Source organism: Dreissena polymorpha, chromosome 8 (assembly GCF_020536995.1).
Source record: "Dreissena polymorpha isolate Duluth1 chromosome 8, UMN_Dpol_1.0, whole genome shotgun sequence".
Lineage (NCBI taxonomy): Eukaryota > Metazoa > Mollusca > Bivalvia > Myida > Dreissenidae > Dreissena > Dreissena polymorpha.
In genome coordinates, this window is record NC_068362.1 from 48,384,865 (window position 1) to 48,402,160 (window position 17,296).

General features: G+C 35.6%; 1 protein-coding gene across 1 annotated transcript; it reads left to right on the forward strand.

Moving 5' to 3' along the window:
- The first annotated feature begins 6,178 nt into the window (after positions 1–6,178).
- Positions 6,179–13,415, forward strand: LOC127842035 (M-phase inducer phosphatase 1-like). The gene is made up of 9 exons (XM_052371352.1): positions 6,179–6,293; positions 9,909–9,945; positions 10,376–10,543; positions 10,682–10,840; positions 11,116–11,274; positions 11,846–11,944; positions 12,109–12,239; positions 12,492–12,609; positions 12,931–13,415. Exons 1-9 carry the CDS (start codon positions 6,289–6,291, stop codon positions 13,066–13,068), a joined length of 1,014 nt encoding a protein of 337 aa, XP_052227312.1. The 5' UTR covers positions 6,179–6,288; the 3' UTR covers positions 13,069–13,415.
- Positions 13,416–17,296: the final 3,881 nt, after the last annotated feature.

Here is a 17,296-nt window from a genome sequence, read left to right on the forward strand (position 1 = left end):
TATTAAATAAATTATTATTATTAAATAAATAATAACAATTATTAAATAATCATTATAGCAATTTTTATTAATAATAAAGTTATTGATGAAATATTTTTTTTAATATTAATTATTAATTATTACTATCATATTTATTAGATTAACATTTAATTCTATGACATTTAATACTATAACATTAATTTATTTAAACGGTATTATTGTTTATTATTTTATAATGATAATTTTAAATTATGTAAAGTAATATCAAACTCACTGTTTTAGGTCCGGTACGACAAGTAGAAAGTGCGGGTCTGAAATAAAGAATATGAAGATGTACAGCCGATATCTCACGTTGACTAATTGTGCTAATTAGAGCGCGCATCTCTCGATCAAAGATCTCAGTTTGTCAAACTCATTAGTGGACACAATAGATAATGATCGCGTAAGATGCACGACCAAAGGAGCCGCAGGGTAATTATGACGCTGGGCCATATTAAGAGGTCGTCTTTTACTAGTGAAGTCACGTAAGGCATATGTTTCCCTTACATGAGAAGAGAAGATTTGCACCTTAATATTTCCTGGGTTCTAATCTAAGCCGTTGAGAATGTGTACATTTCTCCTATAATAGAACGTGTTATAAAGACGTGTGATACAGGACGTTTATATAATTACTTCACCATCTGCAACTAAATTAAGACAGTTGTATTACAACTATTTATATTGAACAAATGAGCGCTCGTAATTTAAACCTTTCTTCCGACAGCGCCCATTTAACTATATCACCCACTTCAGAAAATTTAGAGAAATTAGATAGGTCTATGTACATATACATACGAATTGCATACATCCATCTTCTGAAAACACGATAGTCCTTCCCTGTTCAAACACACTTAACAAAATGCAATATTTGTTCCATGCATATAATATAAAACCATGTGTTAACAAACTTGTTCGTCTGAGACAGATAAAAGATGCTTCTTGTATAAATAACGCGAACGCTTAAGATACAACATATACGTGATAACGGGCGCACGTACGTGTTCTATAGATGATCTGACGTAACGTAATCGCAGACTTGTTTCTTTTTGCGTTTTGAGTAATTCTGCTCAGTATGAGCCCTAGTTTTATCCTATATTCTGTGGCTTTAATACGAGTGTCCGCTGTTTTTATAACCGCGTTATCGTGAATGGAGGGCCTGCGGAATGGGGCCGCGCGTTTTCACAAGAAATTGTCAATCTAATGGTAAGAAGCATTGCACATTGTTCGACTGATTTCTGTGTACCTGCTTCGTTCAAAACTGTTACAAATATATATTTAACAACAAAAAGCCATTTCCGCATTTACTTACTTAAAGTCCGCAGTATTTAACACACCATTTCCGCGTATAAATCCAACTTTTATAGAAAACCAATTCCTTAAAAACTATATAAAAGTGATCTATTTTAATATCAATTACCTTTTATTTTTACAGTTTTTAAATGCTTTTTTTATTGAATTACCGGTAACTCCAAAATTATTCTCAATAAGTTCTAAAAATAATCGCTATGAATTATGATTGTTTTTGCAATTGATAGGATAAAAATTCCATATCAAATTAAACCGACAATTATGAATATATATTTTTTAAAGTTACATTTGATAAAACCCGATCTTTAGACTGTTATGATCAACTACTTTAAAATGGCCAAAAATGATAATTTATGCATTAAATGCAAATCTCCGTCGATTACTACGAATTAATTTCCTTTAACTAAATTAAGAAGTTCAGTTCAATGTGAATAATTTCATAATGCAATTCATATACTCGCATATGTTCCGAACTTGATGGTAATTATTAACGTATGTAAAAATTGATGTGATTTACAATGCCCACGACATAAATTGAAACTGTTCTTTTCTAGAAAATAAACTGAGAATTTAAATAAAATGGTCTGAATCTATCAGCTCTAGCTCTTGATAGAAACAATTAAGCTATTTTCCATAAAGGCAAAAAGTAGAAATCAAATAAATAAGTCTCCTACCGTGTACAATATAATATCCAGATAAACATGCAATAAGAACGTTATTTTCTATCGTGACAAAATGACTAAATGTATTTTTGTGAAAGTTTGAATAAATAATGATTTCAGAGCACTGTTATATATGAGGTGCTAGAACCTGTGGCAAAATCCCTAATTGACAGTTAATAGTTTATTAGTCGTAAATAAAGACGCAACGTGACATGTTTTTATTGCACTCTAATTTCCCATAATGTTTCAGTGCTAGGGGCTCTGCTACTGACCCCTAATTGCTTTTTAAAGGGCCACCAGCAATGATGGACGTTATCAGGCTTCCGTTAACTTGTTTACTGTCAAAAATCGTGTAAATTGTCATTGAAAAGGGTGCTTCTTATCGTTCGTATAATCACCTGCGAAAACCATATATCATTATTGAGACATCTTTTATTGAAAGTTTTACTTTGTCCTTATTAATAATTCAATTAATATACCCGCAGTTGTGTTACGGACGCTGAGATTTTATCATTTAGGAACAATGAGTCATAAAAAGACCCATTCCTGAAAATAATAAAGCTATTACTATAATAAAATACATAATATAAAATATATTGAAACTAGACACTTCGCGTTGGAATATCCTTCTTTAATATACGGGCGTCAATTTGAAATTTATTCAACTAATGCAATTTGCAGTTTGTTCTTTTTATGAAACCGCAACAAAAGACGTAATCAAATATTTGGTTCAAATGTCCTTTAAACGAAGAGAGCGGTCTGCTTTGAAAATGGAACCATCAAACATGCATTTAAGTGCAATTATGAATTAAATGAAGTAATTAAGACGTTCGTTCCTGCGACAAACAACAGAGCTGCCTTGAGGTGTGACATGCTTTTTTTTGCACAAATCAATAGCAGCAACAGATACTGAAATCCCATTGTCAGCAGCAGATATGTGCCCTGTTCTGTGAAAAATGGGCTTCATGCATGTGCGTAAAGTGTCGTCCTCAGGGAAGACACTTTCCGCTTTTATGGTATTTTAAGTTTCAATGAAGTCCCTCCTTACCGAAAATCAAGTTTAGGCGGGAAGTGTCGTCCCTGATTAGCCTGTGCGGACTGCACAGGCTAATCTGGAACGACACTTTACGCACATGCATTATGCCCAGTTTTCTCAGGACAAGACACATATGATTTCGCATATGTCATCAGCTTGCACTGATCTGATGAATAAATCTGTAAGGCAAATGCATGTACTATGAACAAGTCTCCAGTCAGTGCGTAACAGATATATTTACAGATGAAGAATCAAGTCTCCAGTCAGTGCGTAACAGATTTATTTACAGATGAAGAATCAAGTCTCCAGTCAGTGCGTAACAGATATATTTACAGATGAAGAATCAAGTCTCCAGTGAGTGCGTAACAGATATATTTACAGATGAAGAATCAAGTCTCCAGTGAGTGCGTAACAGATATATTTACAGATGAAGAATCAAATTATGAAAGTCCTGTTATATGTACGAAAAGCATACTATTATTTCATCATCCCATTGCTTTGTTGGACATCACTGCATGTGTATGAACTACACCGACAACTAAAACGTTCAGTGTTTATGCAATTGGTATTCGTATGTAATTATTTGATATAAGTTAAATGTACTATTTTCACCGCATTGCTATACAGACATGTATACAGCGAGAATTAATCAACCGTAAAATTTCCGGGGTTACATACAAATCTGTTGTAAATTGAGTTATATGCAAAAAAGGTTTATATGCATGTGTATTGATTCATTTGATAAAGTCAAATCAAAGCAAATGTGACTCACGCATAAGCTGCATCCGGATTAATTTAATTATTACAAAAAAAAAACGTTGAGGACACATGTTTCACCATGATTTTGTATGACCTATCATATGGGACAATATGGGAGGGTCAGTGTCCGGGTTAGAAAACGGGACGGCATATGTTCGCCTTACTTAAATTAGACGGGATGGGTGTGTTCAAGAGAACCATTGTCCGGCATTCGTTGTCGCTTTAAATGGATAAGCGTTTATCCTATCGAAATTAATGTTTCATAAGACTTCTTCGTTTTAAACGCGGCAACGCATTTAGTACTTTGATAGTATTCATATGCACATAATATATTGTATTTAATACCGTACACGGCAGGAAATAATTAGATACATTTAAGATATGATATTCTCCTCTTAACGTTTAAGGTAAATAAAATGTCGGGTCAACCTCCTCACTTAAATCCATAAATGCGTCATTATTTTATGGAATGCAATATGAATAATCTAAAGTGTCTTTTATTTTGGGTTTTATTCAATGATATTGTGGATTATTTACAAAAAAGGAATTCAGGAAAACTGTTTTATTGTTGCTTTATATATAATTGTATGTACAAAAGACTATGTATATATGTATAAGTCTAAATAAAACTGTCTGTTCTCTTCTGTTCTGTTCTAAAGTCTCAAAGCGTTTATTGAACCCCGAGATAGAGCTCATGAGTTGCAACCTTTCTTAACCATGCATTAATTAATATGTTTTTATCATAACATACACGTTAACATAGATAATTATAAGAACTTAATAGTTAAAAAAATACTTAGATTCATTTCATTGTATTAGTACATGTGGCAGTGAAGTATATTTGAACTGAGCAGAACGCGTACAAATTAAGACATTTTAACTAGTTTTCGTCTATGCTTGATTTTATATATGAAAAAATATGTATCGTGACGTGTTTAAAATACATTGTAAACCTTGAGCATATCAGATGTCAGTTAGTAGCTTTGAAGAAGAAGACGTTAAGATCGCCTCTAACCGCTGAAATATCAATGTTCTGACTGACTAATGGGGTTGTTTACCCTCGGGACTTCGGTTCTATTTTGTTGCGTGATATACATACGAAAGGCGGACGAGTTACATGCGCACGGGTGCCCGTAACACGTTAAGGGGCCAAAAAAATCAAAAAAATCGGCGATATGCTTAAGATAACATATTTGTTTTAACTCAGCTTTCTGCTCGATCCAAATAGTCTCATGCAAGAAATTAATTGTTAGAATGAAAGTAATATAAGAATCTGAATAACACAATGATGAAGCTGTTGATGACGATTAAGCATCTATATATGCCGATTATGAAGCAGGTAGACATGCAGGTTAACATGCGATCATAAAACTGACTATAATGTTGACTATGAGAATGGGTATGATGATTATTACAAGATTGATTGCTTTTATGATGGATATGAGTTGGGCTGTAAGGATGGCGATTTTGATGACGTCGCATATGACGCCGTAGATGACGTCGTAGATAACGTCGTAGATGACGTCGTAGATGACGTCGCAGATGACGCCGTAAATGACGCCGTAGATGACGTCGCAGATGACGTCGTAGATGACGTCGCAGATGACGTCGTTTATCACTATAATGTCGAAAATAATGTCGACTATTTTGATGACTGCAGTGATAAATCTTCTGATGACACAGCTAAAGAACGTAATACATGAAAATGATAATAAATATGATGATGTATATGACGCTTACTATGTCGATGACCAAGCAAATGTTTATCACAATTATGATGGCCATAATGATGACTAAAATGATAACTATAATGACGATTATAATAATGCCGATGAATATTAGTATAATTAACACTATAATGATGAACATCACTTCTATCATGACTGTGGTGGTGACAAGGGAAATGATTTCATGCCTGTTTTAATGTTGTTGTTATAGTTGTACTATATAAGTTCATAGGTTCTGCTGTTACTGCTACTTCGGCATCTGCTGCTGATATTGATTTGTGTAACAAACAAACTGTCATGAATCCACATCGGCGCCTGCTCGAGGGCTCTCTGTGGTGTCCGTCTGTGTTTGTCGCAGGCCCCAACGTCTTTATCTCGCACGTGCTTGATTACTTCATTAACTGTTTAATTACACGTAAATGCATGTTTGATGATTCAATTTCAAAAGCAGACCGCTATTCGGTTCTAACGGTCATTTGAACCAATTATTTGATTACGCCTTTTGTTGCGGGTTCATAAACGGTACAAACTGTAAATTGCTTCATGTTGAACACATTTCAAATTGCTGTCCGTATCGCGGATTAGATTAATCCACCTTCATTCTCAAGTAGCTTCCAAAGTTGTCTTCGTCTGTCTTATATGTAACGTTTGCCGTGAGAATACTAATTATTGTTTAGCAGGTTTCTTCGTGTAAACATCATAACATCTAGTATTTAGAATTGATTATTATCGGTGTGTGTTATATTGGACTGGATTAAATAGACGTGTTTCCAACAAGATGATGTAAGTAATATATTGTCTTTACATATACTAACACTTTCAAACTTTGTTTCAGTTTTACTTTCTTTCTTTGAAGTCTCACTGTCAATACTTTTATTGTACAATAATGTATAAATCTTTTTCTTGAAATGACAGCGCGATCTGTAAATAATACCCGAAAGGGAAGTTCAACAGTATCCGAAGATAGATAGACAGTTATATATCTCGAGTGTGTGGTACATGGTATCTGGTATAATGTATACATGTAGCGACATCTGCTCGTCAACGATCCATAAATATTATATATTTTGCGTTTCGTCGCAACATGTTTTTTTCATTATGTGTATCTAGAAAAAAGCACGTTTATCATATTTACACAGTATCGTTAAATATGTTTGCATGTATCTGGTTATATTTTTACCAATCTTAATAATTATTGTCAATGTTTTTGTACGAAAATGTGAGATATTATTACGGAAGCGACCGATTATGATTACGATGCACGTGCAATTACGTGCAATAACCATGTACAATATCAAGTATGTCACCTCCGATAAGTATTTGTTGCGCTATTGTATGCAAGAAGCAAACCATCGTAATGCACGTGTTCAAAGTAAGCGCATGCGCCAGGGCAAAGATTAATTCAATTCAATGTTGGTTATTTGATCTGTTCTGTTATATTCACAGCAAGATATGCGCGTGCATGTACCCATACATCGTATTTTGTCCTCGTTTTTCGTAAAATTAGGTAGATATATTTCAAATTATGAAATTAAGCATCTTCGAAAAGAGATCATGGGGTCCATTTCAATATGATCAATCAAATATATTAAATTCTTATTATGAACTTTAATTATGGTTAAGTACTGGCAAGATTGAAACAATATTAAACGTCATTAAAGTACTCAAAATATATTATAATAGGATGGCTGTGATTTTTTTTATTTAATTGCATTCAAATTGAACGTTTTTTATATTGCCATTTCAATTTTATTAGTGCCACTGGTATATGCCCCGGACAGTTTGTCTTAATATAGAAATGCTAAACGGAAAATTGAAACGCTATCTGATAACCTGTCATTCTTGACAATTTACACGATTTTTGACAGTGTACAAGTTGACGGAAGCCTGATAACGTCAATCAATGCTAGCAGCCCCTTAACAAAGCAATTAGGGGCCGGTAACGGTGCCTCTAGCACTGAACCGCTATTGGAAATTGATGTGCAATAAAAACATAATTTTAGATTTGCCACAGGTTCTTTCGCCTGTTACTTAGCATTGCTCGGAAGTCATTATTTATGCAAAACGATCACGACTATTTCTATGTAAACAAAAGAATAACGTAAAACCTGTTATTGTTTGCTCTTATTGAAACACAAAGGCTTATTTCTTGATATACTTCTTTAAATTGTACAAGTATTATTACAATATGTTGTTTCATTTTACAACTTGGAGCATAAATACCTTATCATGGATAATTTCTAACCAAGTTTTAAGTACAGGTTATTTTTTATCTGGCGTTAAAAGGACTGTACTCAATAAGTAAGAATGTTTTCCGCTGTATTTATAGTTATACTGTATACAGATTGAAAAAGTGTCTTCAAAATATTAATTTATTGAATTGTTGAATGTTGCTAGTGGCAACTCTAAACTTGTAATTAACTACATTGAAGATAAATTGTTTTATGTTGAAAAGTTGAAATAGAAAGCATTGTTAGATAGACATACATCTATCAGAGGAAATAGTGGAAACAAGCTGAGAACTTACAGAATTTTTAAATCAGATTTTTGTACAGAGAATTATTTGAAAATGAATGTACCTTTTAAATACCGTTCAGAATTTACAAAATTTAGATGCGGTGTTGCACCATTACGAGTTGAGACGGGAAGATATGAGAATTTAGCACTAGAAAATAGATGTTGTCTTTATTGCCAGAATGTTGTAGATGATGAAAAGCACGTACTAAATCATTGCCCATTGTACAATGAGTGTAGAACAGAACTTATTTCTGTAATTAATAATATGCCAAGTGTCAGTTATGAAAATTTGTCAGATGATGAAAAAATACTTGCGACTTTTAAAAATGATAATAACGCATGTTGCTGCCAAAACCTGCTTTAAGATTTTATATGAACGCAAACAATTTTTATACTCTAGGACATAATCATACTTTGACTGTATATATGTACACACAGAGTCTAAGTTAGAATATCTTTTAGTATGTTTTAATGGAAAAAATGTTTTTAATTATAATGAAAACTTGGTTTTTTATAAATGTTGTAGTCATGTTAAATATAAAGTCTTTAAAAATGGACAGTCTCTAATAAGTCATTTATGACTGGTTACATTCATGTCATTGTGTTATATTGTATGTGTAAATTGTAGTATGAACATGCAATGTGATTGAGACTTAAATAAAATATTTGTTTGTTTGTTTGTTGTATTTTTAAAGAGTTCAATTTATAAAACATTTACAAATAGTCTAGTTAAAAAAGTATAATTGATCATTTTTGAAACGACAATACTTAAATTTCGCATTGATTACATATATAAACAATCAGTGAAATTAAAAATTTCAGTAAAATGATTCACTTACGGTGCATAATAACACATGCGATAGTGGTTATGACACATTTGCGATTTAATAGTCAATAGAATGCAAATTCCATTTTTAAGTGATATATTGGAGCGCAATAAAATACTAGTAGTTATATTATAATTATAACACCGTTTTAATGCGCGTGCGAAAGTATTTGGTAAATGATAGGTGATGCGGAAGTGGCTTTTTGTCGTTAAACACATATTTGTAACAGTTTTGAACGAAGCATATACAAGGGAAAAGGTCGCACAATGATCGAAGCCTCCTTTTATCAGATTGACAATTCTTTATGAAAACCCACGGCGTCTTTTCGCGGGTCGTCCATTCACGATTAGGCAGTTGTAAAAACAGCGGACACTCGTATTTAAGCCACAGAATATAGGATCAAACTGGAGCTCATATTGAGCAGAATTACTCAAAACCAAAAAAGAAAAAAGCAATACGATAGCGTTACATCATTCAAGTACAATATTGAATATACACGCATTATCGCATGTTGGACTATCTAGAGCATTTACTTTATAAATACATGGTAGCATCTTTTATCAGTCGCAGACGAAGTACTGTATCTGTCTTGATATTCTTTCAAAGGTGTCAGGAAATATCAATGTAACACGGTGTGCTTGGCTTTAAGGAATAAAGCGTATCGTGTTTACGTCCGTACACAATTTGATTTTCTTTCCGTTGAATGGACTTTCTAACGTGAGTATAGGGCAAATAAAATAAATAAAATCGCTCATTTGTTACAATAAATTGTATCAAATCGAGTTGTTCTCGTATTTTTAAGCGTAATGGCACAAATAAAAGGCGTTTCTATATTGGTCACGTGACCGCCTGGTGATTGATGACATAAAAATATGGTTCAGCACCCCAATTTACCCGCGGCGCTTATGCCAAAGCATATTGTACGATCCTTATCTTTATTGTCCCCTAATGACGGCGACAAAACGAGATCCACGCTCGAGTGATGCACGTTAATTTGCATAAATATCTCTCTGACATAAAAGGAGAGGTCATGTTATGTTTTTGTCTATTACAGAACCGAAGTGTGTAGTGGGAGCAGACAGGCAAAAACAGTAAGTTATTTTCCATTTAATATTTACGTTGAATATTATATATATTTATTGAGTGTATAACAACAATACATGCAAAATCAAGTTATTTAAAGAAAGCGGTTACATTTTGTGTGTATATTTACTATGTAGACATTGGTCACATTTCTTAGAATCGAAATTTCATTGATATATTACAGAGACTGGTTTATTCGCGATAACCAATAAAGTACAGTTTTTGCAATGTCTTATGAAGTTTGATAAATTATTTATGACATTATAATGTATGATGTGTGAGTTGTTCTAATAATAAGTTGATATAATATAAATTTACACACATCCTTATAAAAAAATGATTGACGCATTTATATGTGAACAAAAACTGTCGCATGCAGAATCCTCTATATTCTGATTTTATTTTATTAACGCAAAATATATCTTACAATATTTCTAGCTTTCCGAGATGCTTCGTTTCACCCCCGCCAAGACCTCGCCGGCAGACGACATTGACTCCATCATCACACCGCCACTTAAGGGAGGTCATTGGTCACTCAGTGACAGCGCCCAGTCAACCTCGGATACCCCCTGTACCGCTTCCGGTCTGAACGGCTCCTTTACAGAGGTAGGTTTCAGGTATTGTGAGAGTGTTTAGGATCAGCTGGCATAACGATGATGTATCATCCAACATTCTTAAGATGTTCAGCAAAACAACCGACCACGACATAAATGACGTGTGTAAATTTTATATTTGCTTTTTCAGGTATGTCGCAAACCCCTCGGCCGCTTTTTGTCATTTGATGTCAAAAGGAGCCTTTTTTCGGGCAAGCGTCTGGCAGAGCAGATGAAAGATGCAGACGACTCACCAGCAACCAAGCGCCTACGTGAGGCGGAAATCGCTATAAATAACATTTGTTTGAAGGTATGTTTGCTGTTTTTCAAACACGCGTAAACGTATATTGCGTTTATTTTGAGTAGCCGATTAAATATTTTGTAATTACAAATAATGCTGGAAAAGAAGAAAGATTGTTTAAAAGACTCTTCCATATCTTAATTTAACAATATTTTAAAATACATGTACATGTAATTACATAGGGAAATATTGTGAATACCCCTTAGCAGGTGTCTGTAGCATAGACAAATCCAAGACGTGTTGAACGAGTATTGCAAACAGTTAATGCTTATTCATTGTTTCAGTCGAGTTCACCCGCCCTTTCCCAGAAGGATGACTGCATCAATGCCATGGTCCAACAGCTGTCTACCGACGCCGACTTGATCGCCGACGGCTCGAGACCTTACATTCTGCCGACGGTGGTCGGGAAGCACGAGGATCTAAAGGCCATCTCTCCAGATACGGTAAGGATCTTATCCAGCAGTTGAGATGAAATCACATCTAGAGCTCTGCTAAATGTTATCAATGCAGCATCAACACTTTGGGAGGAATTGCAACCAGTGGCGTCCGATAGCTTTGGCTAGCAGATTTCGATAACGTTTCTATATTAACCTGAGATGCATTTTCATTTATTTCCAATAAATGCGTGTTATCTGCGGATAGTATCAACAACCCATAATTACTGATTTGAGATGCAAAGATTATGTGAGTTGGTTAAGTGAACCACCTTAAGCGTTGGATACTCTATATATTAGATGATATATATCATCGAGATGTATCTCTTCATTAAAATAATACGGTATTGCTCCGTTATCTTTAGGCATCGATATTATTCATCAGATGAGCCACAGATAACCACAGTGCACATTAAGTTCTCATCGTCCACCGCGCTCTGGGGTTTCTCGCAAGATTATATATTTTTCGAATACCCGGGAAGTCGGGGTAAATTTCACCTACTTTGGCTCAAAATATATCCCGCCCCATCTGAAACGATCGAGTTGCATCCAAATTACTCAATCTGCACCGGTTTTTTAGATGTCCGCAGTGTTGCTCGGTTGCTATGATGCCGAGATTGATGACGTCACAGTTATTGACTGCCGTTACCCCTACGAGTTCGAGGGCGGACACATTCAGGTAGCTTACACCATCAGATTTGAGTTTTAAGAATTGGTACGATCTCTCAATTTACAGTTTTTATTATTATCATTATTATTATTATTATTATTATTATTATTATTATTATTATTATTATTATTATTATTATTATTTTACACTGAGTATATATTTTGTCATTTAAGGGTGCATTAAATCTGTACACTCGCGAGATGGTTCGAGATTTCCTCGTGTCAAGAGCACAGAACCACGTGTCTTCCACGCGTCACGTGCTGATCTTCCATTGCGAGTTCTCATCAGAGAGGGGACCTAAGATGTAGGGGATGTTTTTGTACACGGTGGTTTTTTTTTGTATGAAATTACTAGAATCGAGATTACAGTTTTCCTCGTAGTAAATAAATTTTTATTCAACTTAAAGTAAACGTAATTAGTTTGAATATATTTGTCGTATAGATAAACACTTAAAATCATCAACCGCTATATAGTTTAACGATTATGATTTTGAAACAAAATCATTTTAAATTCTTCGTGACATGGCTCTTACGAAATATTTCTACACTAATTGCAGGTACCGCCATTTACGAAGCGAGGACCGCGACATGAACTCGGACGTGTATCCTCACCTTCATTTCCCGGAAGTTTACCTGCTCGAGGGCGGCTACAAGGCCTTCTTTCTCACGCACGTCGTAAGTAGAGCATATGTCTTCCCGGCAATAAAACTATTGTAAATGTTTATTGCCGCCTTCTGTTCGGGTGTCCACACGCCACAATAATGCATCTGTCGAATTGAGCATTACATAATATGATACTTAAAGGGACACATGGGACACGAAATACAAGTAACAATTGAATTGATGACCTCCAATATGAAACCGATATTAACCGATATCAGAATATAAATGTCAACGCATGAATTTTCACAACTTTAAGTTCTTTTGTTTCAGAAAAAATATATTGTATGCTTTTTTTTTCGTTTTACTTTATACGCTTCTTTTTCGAATTTCCAGAGTCAGTGTGAGCCGCAGGCGTACAAGCCCATGCTCCACAAGGACCACGCGGACGACCTACGTCACTTCCGGGGCAAGTCCAAGTCCTGGACCGCTGGGGAGAGGCCGAGTTGTACACGAACAAGTCTGAGATTCTAGAAGGACGGGAAAAAGTCTTATTGCCCATTACCGAAATGACCAAATCGTTTTGATACTAGTGTTTGAAATACCAAAGGCATAGCGCGGAAGCTTTTTAACTCGGTGAATTGTTGGTCCAAGGCCGCATTAAACTTTGACTTATCTGTGATAGCTTGCAATGATATGTCTTTTGAATCCATCTTTATTGCTTGCGTGTTTATGCCGTTTTTATTTTTGCATTTAAATCTGCACATATATTATGTTACGTCACTTATTTATGTTCGTTCTGTTATGTGGTGTTAAAATGTATGCCTTTCTTTCATTCTTGTATTTTCCTTGTATTCCCAAATTCTCGTGTTTTCTGTATCTTTCTGTCATTTTCTGCCTTTTTATGATCATGAATCTCTGTAATTTATATTTTTTATGTTTTTAGAGAGTGCTTCACAAATAATAAAATGTTTATTTATGCTTTATACTTGTTTATGTTTTTCATTTCTGCAAGAAATGCGTATGCAAACCAACAAACACAACTGATATACTGTTGTAATGACATGAATTATATTATTTATGTGTCATGTGTGTATGCTAAACTGACAATTTAACATGATTAACCATATGTGGTAATTTGCGGATGAGTCGTGTTCTGAGAAAACTGGGCATAATGCATGTGCGTAAAGTGTCGTCCCAGATTATCCTGTGCAGTCCGCACAGGCTAATCAGGGACGACACTTTTCGCCTAAATTGGATTTTTGCCAAGAAGAGACTTCATTTAAACTGAAGATGTGATAGAAGCGGAAAGTGTCGTCCCTGATTAGCCTGTGCGGATTGCGCAGGCTAATATGGGTCGACACTTAACGCACATGCATAATTCCCAGTATTCTAAGAACGCGACTCAAATTATAATGACATGCGTTAACCATAACGACAGCGTCGTTGGTGTTGATGATGACGTTGGTGTTGATGATGACGTTGTTGTTGATGATGACGTTGGTGTTGATGATAACGTTGGTGTTGATGATGGCGTTGGTGTTGATGATGACGTTGGTGTTGATGATGACGTTGGTGTTGATGATGGCGTTGGTGTTGATGATGACGTTGGTGTTGATGATGACGTTGGTGTTGATGATGGCGTTGGTGTTGATGATGACGTTGGTGTTGATGATGACGTTGGTGTTGATGATGACGTTGGTGTTGATGATGACGTTGGTGTTGATGATGACATTGGTGTTGATGATGACGTTGTGTTGATGATGACGTTGGTGTTGATGATGACGTTGGTGTTGATGATGTCGTTGGTGTTGATGATGACGTTGGTGTTGATGATGACGTTGTTGTTGATGATGACGTTGTTGTTGATGATGACGTTGGTGTTGATGATGACGTTTTTGGTGATTATGAAGTTGTTGTTGATGATGACGTTGGTGTTGATGATGACGTTGGTGTTGATGATGACATTGTTGTTGATGATGACGTTGGTGTTGATGATGACGTTGGTGTTGATGATGACGTTGTTGTTAATGATGACGTTGGTGTTGATGATGACGTTGATGTTGATGATGGCGTTGGTGTTGATGATGACGTTGGTAATGATGATGACGTTGGTGTTGATGATGACGTTGGTGTTGATGATGACGTTGGTGTTGATGATGACGTTGGTTTTGATGATCACGTTGGTGTTGATAATGGATAACGATTTAAGCATCTTAGGCTGATGTTGTTTAACAAACATGACTGTCTTAAATCGCTATCGGCCGCTCCCAGACCGCTGTTTTGTGTCCGTCTGTGATTGTCGCATGCCCAAACATCTTTATCTGAAAAATGCTTGATTTCTTACCAGTAATTCAATTTTTAAATGCACGTTAATTGCACGGATATATACGGGCGGGAATATGTCCGTTTAAATCAAATATAGCAGGGTGGTATATGTCTTACATGACCAGTGGCCGATATTCGCTGTCCCTGCACGTGATTAACCCATTTATGCCTTGTGGACTCTCCCATCCTTTAAAATTGGATCAATTTCTATCCAAAATAAGGAATGTCTAGTAATTGTTTTTCTATATTTAGAATATTTCTTATAGAAATTCCTTTAAGCAAACAGCAAAGACCCTGATGAGACGCCGCATCATGCGGCGTCTTATCTGGGTCTACGCTGTTTGCCAATGTCTTTTTTCTAGACGCAAGGCATAGATGGGTTAAGCTGTCATACTGTCGGAAATGAAGGTCGCATATCAAGAAACGAAAGATACTGTTTGTATTGTGGTAGTCGCGATATAGAAGACGTTTACTTTTTATACGTATTTTTCCTTGTTACATTACCATTAGGCAAACATTTCTCGATACAGATTTTACGTTAGACCTTCAGTATACACATGTAAAGACTAGAATGGGATCTAGTAACGCATATGTTTAAAAAAAATGGTTCAAGCTATATAAAATATGCACTATATATAAGACAATATGTCACCGTGTAATGCATGTACATAACACTCCCTGTGTATGTTAGTTACGTAGCCTGTATACTGTGTGTTAGTTACGTAGCCTGTATTCTGTGTGTTAGTTACGTAGCCTGTATACTGTGTGTGAGTTACGTAGCCTGTATACTGTGTGTTAGTTTCGTAGCCTGTATACTGTGTGTGAGTTACGTAGCCTGTATACTGTGTGTGAGTTACGTAGCCTGTATACTGTGTGTGAGTTACGTAGCCTGTATACTGTGTGTGAGTTACGTAGCCTGTATACTGTGTGTGCGTTACGTAGCCTGTATACTGTGTGTGAGTTACGTAGCCTGTATACTGTGTGTGAGTTACGTAGCCTGTATACTGTGTGTGAGTTACGTAGCCTGTATACTGTGTGTTAGTTACGTAGCCTGTATACTGTGTGTGAGTTACGTAGCCTGTATACTGTTTGTTAGTTACGTCAGTAAGTAGCTTTGAAGAAGAAGACGTTAAGATCGCCTCTAACCGCTGAAATATCACTGTTCTGACTGACTAATGGGATTGTTTACCCTCGGGACTTTGGTTCTATTTTGTTGCGTGATATACATACGAAAGGCGGACGAGTTACATGCGCACGGGTGCCCGTAACACGTTATCGCGCCAAAAAAAAAAACAGTCGGCGATATGCTTAAGATAACATATTTGTTTTAACTCAGCTTTCTGCTCGATCCAAATAGTCTCATGCAAGAAATTAATTGTTAGAATGAAAGTAATATAAGAATCTGAATAACCCAAATGAAAGAATGATGAAGCTGTTGATGGCGATTAAGCATCTATATATGCCGATTATGAAGCAGGTAAACATGCAGGTTAACATGCGATCATAAAACTGACTATAATGTTGACTATGAGAATGGGTATGATGATTATTACAAGATTGATTGCTTTTATGATGGATATGAGTTGCGCTGTAAGGATGGCGATTTTGATGACGTCGCAGATGACGCCGTAGATGACGTCGCAAATGACGTCGTAGATGACGTCGCAGATGACGTCGTTTATCACTATAATGTCGAATATAATGTCGACTATGTTGATGACTACAGTGATAAATCTTCTGATGACAAAGCTAAAGAACAAAATACATGAAAATGATAATAAATATGATGATGTCAATGACGCTTATTATGTTGATGACTAAGCAAATGTTTATCACAAATATGATGGCCATAATAATGACTAAACTGATAACTATAATGACGATTATAATAATGCCGATGAATATTACCGGTAGTATAATAAACACTATAATGATGAACATCACTTCTATCATGACTGTGGTGGTGACAAGGGAAATGATTTCATGCCTGTTGTTGTACTATACAAGTTCATAGGTTCTGCTGTTACTGCTACTTCGGCATCTGCTGCTGATATAGATTTGTGTAACAAGCAAACTGTCACGAATCCACATCGGCGCCTGCTCGAGGGCTCTTTGAGGTGTCCGTCTGTGTTTGTCGCAGGCCCCAACGTCTTTATCTCGCACGTGCTTGATTACTTCATTAACTGTTTAATTACACGTAAATGCATGTTTGATGATTCAATTTGAAAAGCAGACCGCTATTCGGTTCTAACGGTCATTTGAACCAATTATTTGATTACGCCTTTTGTTGCGGGTTCATAAACGGTACAAACTGTAAATTGCTTCATGTTGAACACATTTCAAATTGCTGTCCGTATCGCGGATTAGATTAATCCACCTTCATTCTCAAGTAGCTTCCAAAGTTGTCTTCGTCTGTCTTATATGTAACGTTCGC